This window comes from Carassius gibelio, chromosome B16 (genome assembly GCF_023724105.1).
Source record: "Carassius gibelio isolate Cgi1373 ecotype wild population from Czech Republic chromosome B16, carGib1.2-hapl.c, whole genome shotgun sequence".
NCBI lineage: Eukaryota > Metazoa > Chordata > Actinopteri > Cypriniformes > Cyprinidae > Carassius > Carassius gibelio.
In genome coordinates, this window is record NC_068411.1 from 24656039 (window position 1) to 24663187 (window position 7149).

A 7149-nucleotide genomic window follows, 5' to 3' on the forward strand; every position below is an offset into this window, starting at 1 on the left:
AAATGGCATTTGACAAATCACTTTGGAGCCACATGAAATGAAATGGAGAGTACCATGACACATGTGCGTGCTTTGAACTACATGTAAACAACGCATGCGTGTGTTACTGCTGACGTAGAACATGATTGTTTATATTTAGAGGAAAGCACGTACATGTGTCATGGTACTCTCCATAATGGAGGCAGAGGGTAACTCCTCAGAGAAGAACTGTTGAATAAAATCATTATTTTATTTTATTTATTTTTATTAACTTTCTTTTGCGCACAAAAAGTATTCTATTAGCTTCATAAAATTGTGGTTGAACCACTGATGTCACATGTACTGTTTTACATATGTCCTTAGTACCTTTCTGGGACTGGGAACAATTCAGTTGCTTTGCTGCCTATGGAGGGTCAGAAAGCTCTCGGATTTCATCAAAAATATCCTAATTTGTGTTCCTAAAATGAACAAAGGTCTTTAGGCATTTGGAAAACATGCGGGCGAGTAATTAATGACAGAATTTTCATTTTTGGGAACCTATCCCTTTAAGTCAGAAAATCAGGAGCATGGAAATGGAAATTACTGTTTTTGGTTTTTTTTACTATTTAAAAAACACATATCTTCAAAACCAAGAGTTTTCTCTTTACATCTGATGCTTTTTAACAGTATTAGTCAGCATGCAATGGTGATGTTTGCTGAATAATGCCAAGCAAGATTACAATTTCTCTTGCGTCTTTCACTCTGACGTCTTAATTATATAACAAAGGTAAATTGCCCCAGTTCATGACGAATTAAATGGCAGCTGTGAAGTTGCCAGGCATTAGTGGCCATAAGTGGCAGATCGAGTACTGCACCAAGGCTGTAGAGGAGAGAGATTGTAAATCACCACGTCCCTTCCATAAACACCACCTGGAGATACTTCCTGAAACAATTAAGCTGTTTTTAATGATTCTTTTAACCCCTAAATATGTCATTTTCCTGGGGCTTAACATTTAGGTTCTTCCTGCAAAGCATTAAAGCCAGACTTTATATTTGTCTAAAGCTGTTACTAAGCCAGCAGTCTTCAGTTTTCAGCATAGATGAGACAGATTCTGTTCATCCATGAAGAATCTCGATTAAATATCCCAATAAATTTCTCTGCTTAGGCATGTCTCAGCTGCCCTCTTCAATTCACTGGTAATGGTTAGTGAATGCTAAAAATTTGCCCTAGAGAAACAGGCAAAAGAGGATGTTTGACTGCTCACCTCCTATCACTTACACAACTTTGATGATTAATTATAAATTCATATCTCAAAGCATTAATAACACTTTCAGATTGTGCTCTGCAGCTCATATTCCAACAGTTAATTACTTGTTTCGAAAACGTATCATAGCATCAAAAGTTTGAAGTTAAGCTGAAAGAAGACTAAATAAGGATCAATCTATTTTAGACCCCTCAGACTGACAGTTAACAAGCTGTTTCTGGATTTTACGTGTGAGCACGATCAATCTACCCATCCTTTTCTCTCATTTAAAGAGACACTATGACTCTATAACAGACCTTGTAAGCCATCAGTCACTGTCAGACCAGGGCGTTTCCACTTGAGTGCACACTCACTCCTCAATTGTATAGCATGAGTTCATGACTTTAACACACATACAGGTCACTATCAATGAAAATCAACACAAAAAATTCTGGAAAGGTGTTAACGGCAAATGTCATGAGCCTGAGTCCATTAATCATACAGCTTGGGATGCTTAGATGTCAGTAAAACAAAGGCAATTAAAAAATCATGAGGCATTCAAAAGCTCAGTAGAGTGTTTAATTAAACTAGAGATGAGCAAATCCATGGTAGAGACTGTCATGGGGTCTTCAAATCAAGCATAATAAGGCCCCTTGAAAAGCACAATGCCACACTTGTTAGCGGTTTATGACACCCCATATGGTTTAATTAGCTGATTTGGGAGGAAATTATAATTTGGATAATTGTAATACTTTTAAACCACCAGACATTTGATCTCAGAACTTTGGAAGGTAGCTACAACTGCCATGATTGATGATTTTTAAGATTGGTAATTATAAAGCAGAAATTGATGTCCGGTTATGTGTTATGGTGCTGTTGATTCTCCTGATACATAATTTTTCTGAACTTTCTGGCTTTAATCAATACATTCACCGCACTCTCTCAGGTAATTAGGTGCCAAGACCTATATACGTATAATCAAAAAATGCTAAATTGGTCTGCACTCGAACAAATCTATGAGGTTAAAGCAAGAGATACACAAGAGAGACCTTTCTGACTTGAAATGTGATTGCAAAGCTCGACTTCCAGATGCCACTTAGCCTTCAGTGTCACATGATCTTTTCGAAATCATTCTAATATGCTGATTTCATGTTCAAGTAACATTAATTATTATTAATATTGAAAACAGTGCTGCTCCTAAATATTTTTGTATAAACTATTTTTTGACTGATTTGATGAATAAAAAGAACAGCATTTTTTTTAAATATAACTTTTTGAAACAATGTCTAATCACTTATGGTGATTAGTATTGACCACATCAACAGTAGTATATAGGTGTACATGATAATAAATATTAGTTTCAACAGATTCTGCTTGACATAGTCCAGACAAACCAATACGTATCAGATAAGGTCTTTTTTTTTTTTTTTTTTACCCGAGACCTGCTTAATCTGTACCAGAGGTGTTCTGCCTGCACCAAACAGCAGACAGTATGACTTCTTCTGGCTTCTGGCTGCTGTTGTAACCTTAATTAGTTGTTCCACTGCAACTTCACTCCCAAACAAGGTGCATGGAAGCAGAAAACCAAAAAGTTAGCACACAGGCCAACATAGACATGTTGATTTAATTAAGGTTATAAAATATCCAACCAACAGCTAAGTATTTCTGATTTGTCTTCTATGATGGTGATTTGTTGCAGTGGCCTACTACAGGATGCCCTTAAAGAGATACTCCACACCAAAATGAAAATGTTGTTATTAATCACTTACCCCCATGTTGTTCCAAACCCATAAAAGCTTTGTTCATCTTCGAAACACAATTTACGATTTTTTGGATGAAAACGGGGAGGCTTGTGACTGTCCCATAGACTGCCAAGTAAATTACAGTGTCAAGGTCCAGAAAAGTATAAAATACATTGTCAAAATAGTCAATCTGCCATCAGTAGTTCAACAATAACATTATGAAGTGATGAGAATACTTTTTGTACATGAAGAAAACAAAAATAATGAATTCATTCAACATTTTGTCTCTTCTGTGTATCTCCGCATTACTGTAGTGCCATTTTGGAGAATATCTGCTGAACGCAAACTGCATAGGTTGTTCTGTCCGCCTTAAATCAAGGATACGTTTGTTACGTGTATTTACGCTTTGATTTAATTTTTGAGTGTTATACTTAAACCATTTTGGTGTTAACAAGTGTTGTCAAAGATGAAACGACTTAGATTTGTATATGTATTTAATTTGTGAGTGATCAACATCGATGCAACACAGAAAAAGCTTATAATCATCAATAACTCTTGTGTTCCTCAGCACTGGTGCCTGACAGTGTAAAGAAAGAGCTCCTGCAGAGAATAAGAGCCTTCCTCTCCCAGCACTCGACATGATGCTCAGCATATCTAAGAATACTCTAAGAGTATGTCATTTATGTATTGATGCAATGCCAATAGCAATGCCAGAAAGCTAAGTTAAACTGTTTCCATCATGGTATGATTTCACTCTTCATTGTGTATTTTTGTTACTGCCAATAAAGGTTGATCATGTTTGTACATGTTTTGTACAGCTTGATTCATTTAAGGAATTTATCTCTGTATTGAACTCATTTTGGAGAATATCCGCTGAACACAAACTGCATACGCTGTTCTGTGTCAGCCGCGATACAAGGATACGTTTTCTACGTATATTTACTCTTTGATTTGAACGAAAACAGCGCATCTGTGCAGCGCAGCTCCAAACTGCCACTACGGTGATGCAGAGAGACACAGGAGACAAATTGTTAAAGTCATTATTTTTATTTTATTTGCGTACAAAAAGTATTCTCGTCACTTCGTAACATTACGGTTGAACCACTGATGGCAGATGGACTATTCTGACAATGTCTTTCATACTTTTCTGGACCTTGACAGTGTAAATTACTTGGCAGTCTATGGGACAGTCACAAGCCTCACGGTTTTCATCCAAAACATCTTGAATTCAGTTCCTAAGACGAATCAAGCTTTTACGGGTTTGGAACGAATTGGTACTAAGTGATGACAATAATTCATTATTATTATTATTATTATTATTTTTTTTATATAGCCTATATATACGTTCGTGATGTTTTTGCATGCTTTTTGAAGCTAGACAGCGTCAGTCAGGTATGGATAGTAACAGCACCACATTCGTATCGTTGACATTATTCAATTTGAATAATGTGAACAAAATAAAAATATAACAATTTTTTATTTTTATTTTTAGGGTGAACATTAGAAATTGGTCTTTAAGCTACTGGAAAGCTTTAGTAATGTGTGCGCTAAATCATACTTGGTCTCGCCTAATTTACATCTCAGTGCCATTGTAGGACTACATGTAATAAATAAATTATGAGCAAAACATAAAATTTTCTTCTAAGAGACCCACATTACTCCTTGACTGGCATCATAATGCCATATTTTGAATATTATTTGGAAATAATATTTTAAGTTAACGTTACCTGTTACGAAGAGCTGACGCTGGGTTTTGTGTTGCATTATCTATGACACACCGCCTCCTTGTGGTGTAGGATACTTTCATATATAGAAAATTTTTACTATTAATTTCGCATCAATAAATCTAACATTATATTGACATACACTAAGCAATTAGCTAACCTTCTAAAAATAAAAATAAATTCCCTGACTTTCTGTGGTAATTTAACTGTATTAGTACTGTTACCACAGCTGGCCTAAAGTCACTGCTCCGAGTGCCTTGTAAAATTATTTAATGAAAAATAATCGATTAATAGATTTCCTCTTGATAGATTTATTTTATATGACGAATCTACAACATGTCTTTCCAAATGCAGTCTAGTGAAAACGGTGTATTTTCTGAAGCACGGTTTCGGTCTTTCTCCACATAAATTTGGATAACCATGTCTTATTTTAACGTTACAAGTAACGTTACATTGTTTCAAAGACTATTAAAAACGTGAGTAGTAAAAAAAAAAAAAAGAAAAGAAAGAAAAAACATGTTAAGGACGCTTCTTCTCTGCTACTTGAAACAACGCCATACAGCCACAGCACATCGTAGGAACCATTAAGTTGGGAGGAACCTTCCATCGGCGAGAGTGTTCTGTAGGGAAGGTAAACGGTGTTCGGAACGTCTGCCTACAAACAACACCAGAGAGGTCCATATATACACGCCGATTAGAACATTATGCTTACTTTCTTCAGTGTTTGGTACGTTTATTACAATTCACATAATTTACAATTTTAATTGTAATAACGTTTACTTCATATGTACGCACGGGCCATAAAAGAGATACCCGTGATCGTTAGAGGCAAAGTGAGATTGGTAAAAGGGCATTTCGGTAAAAAAAACGTACGGATTGTTTGCTCATGTTTAATGTAAAAATAGTGTATATTGTGTTTTGTGAGTGGGCACACTCTTTGTCTATTGCACTGGCACTGCGAGCTCGATATTATGTCAAAATGTAATCGTTTTAAATTCTTGTTTCAGATTAATATAAGTAACGTAACGTTAAAGAATCACAAATGAGGGCCGCCATTAACCAGAAGTTAATTGAGATGGGTGAGAGGGAGAGGTAAGTGTCTATAATCATGATCTATGGGTCTCAAAACCCTGCATGTGTAACGTTAATGGTTTTGGGCATCGTATTTCTGAAAAGACATTTGTCATTTTTAGAATTACGCTGAGCTCTTAAGTATTTCACTGCCTACAAATGTTTTTGATAGTAGTCACAGATGCCTAAAAACTCTAAGAAATTATGTCTAGGTAGGGTTCTTGCAAAGTTTTTAGACTCATCCCATTAGTGCATGCTGCATTTCATTTCTGAAATAGTCTTTTTTTTCCCCCCTCAGGTTAAAGGAGTTGCTTCGAGCCAAGCTCATCGAGTGTGGCTGGAGAGATCAGCTCAAAGCCCTCTGTAAAGGTAAAAACACTGGATCCGATCTATCTCAAATCATTGCATACACTTCAGTGGTTGATTTTAGAAGAAGTATCATTGGTTGATTGCAGAGGTGATCAAGGAGAAAGGAATAGAGAATGTTACTGTAGAAGACTTGGTCGCTGGAGTAACTCCCAAAGGAAGAGGTTGGTGGTTCTTGCTCATAAATCCCTTATGATTGTTATACTGAAACCATTTTGGTGTTAACAATTGTCGTCAAGCATGAAATGGTTCAGATTTTTTTTATATGCATTCATTTGTGAGTGATCGACATCGATGCAACACAGAAAAAGCATGATCATCATCAATAACTCTTGTGTTCCTCAGCACTGGTGCCTGACAGTGTAAAGAAAGAGCTCCTGCAGAGAATAAGAGCCTTCCTCTCCCAGCACTCGACATGATGCTCAGCATATCTAAGAATACTCGGGAGTATGTCATTTATGTATTGACACAATGCCAGAAAGCTATGTTGAACTGTTTTCATGATGTGATTTCACTCTTCATTGTGTATTTTTGTTACTGCCAATAAAGGTTGATCATGTTTGTACATATATTACTTTGTAAAGCTTGAATCATTTAAGGAATTTATCTCTGATGTATTGAACTAATTTTAATTTTTTTTTTTTTTTTTTTAAAGTCAGAGTCTAGTACAATATGCAGAAACTCATTCACCAATACACCACTGCCCTCTGCTGGGCAAGGCTAGAAACGTAATGATAAATCTCTAATAACATAATCCAACTAAACTAAAAATTGAAAACAAATAGTGATTATCATAGGATGTAATTATTTAACATTTAAGGGTTTGACGTGGTAGGAACAATGGTTGTGTTTTTTCAGTCAAGGTTTTTTTTGTTTGCTTTTTTTTTTACTTGCAAATTTTCATTGTTGTATTTTTTTTTCTTAATTTCAAACCTAACTTCAAATCCTTTAATAATAGTCTGTTTTTTTATTTGAATATATATATATATATATATATATATATATATAATCTCAGTTCCTGTTTAAGCATCAATTCAGCACAGA

The 7149-nt window shown here is 35.5% G+C and overlaps 1 protein-coding gene across 1 annotated transcript; it reads left to right on the top strand.

Moving 5' to 3' along the window:
• Nucleotides 1–5226: 5226 nt before the first annotated feature.
• On the top strand, nt 5227–6676 carry LOC127975107 (transcription and mRNA export factor ENY2). The gene is made up of 5 exons (XM_052578903.1): nt 5227–5395; nt 5676–5760; nt 6038–6108; nt 6195–6269; nt 6451–6676. The coding sequence occupies exons 2-5, from the start codon at nt 5711–5713 to the stop codon at nt 6522–6524; spliced, it is 270 nt and encodes an 89-aa protein (XP_052434863.1). The 5' UTR covers nt 5227–5395; nt 5676–5710; the 3' UTR covers nt 6525–6676.
• Nucleotides 6677–7149: the final 473 nt, after the last annotated feature.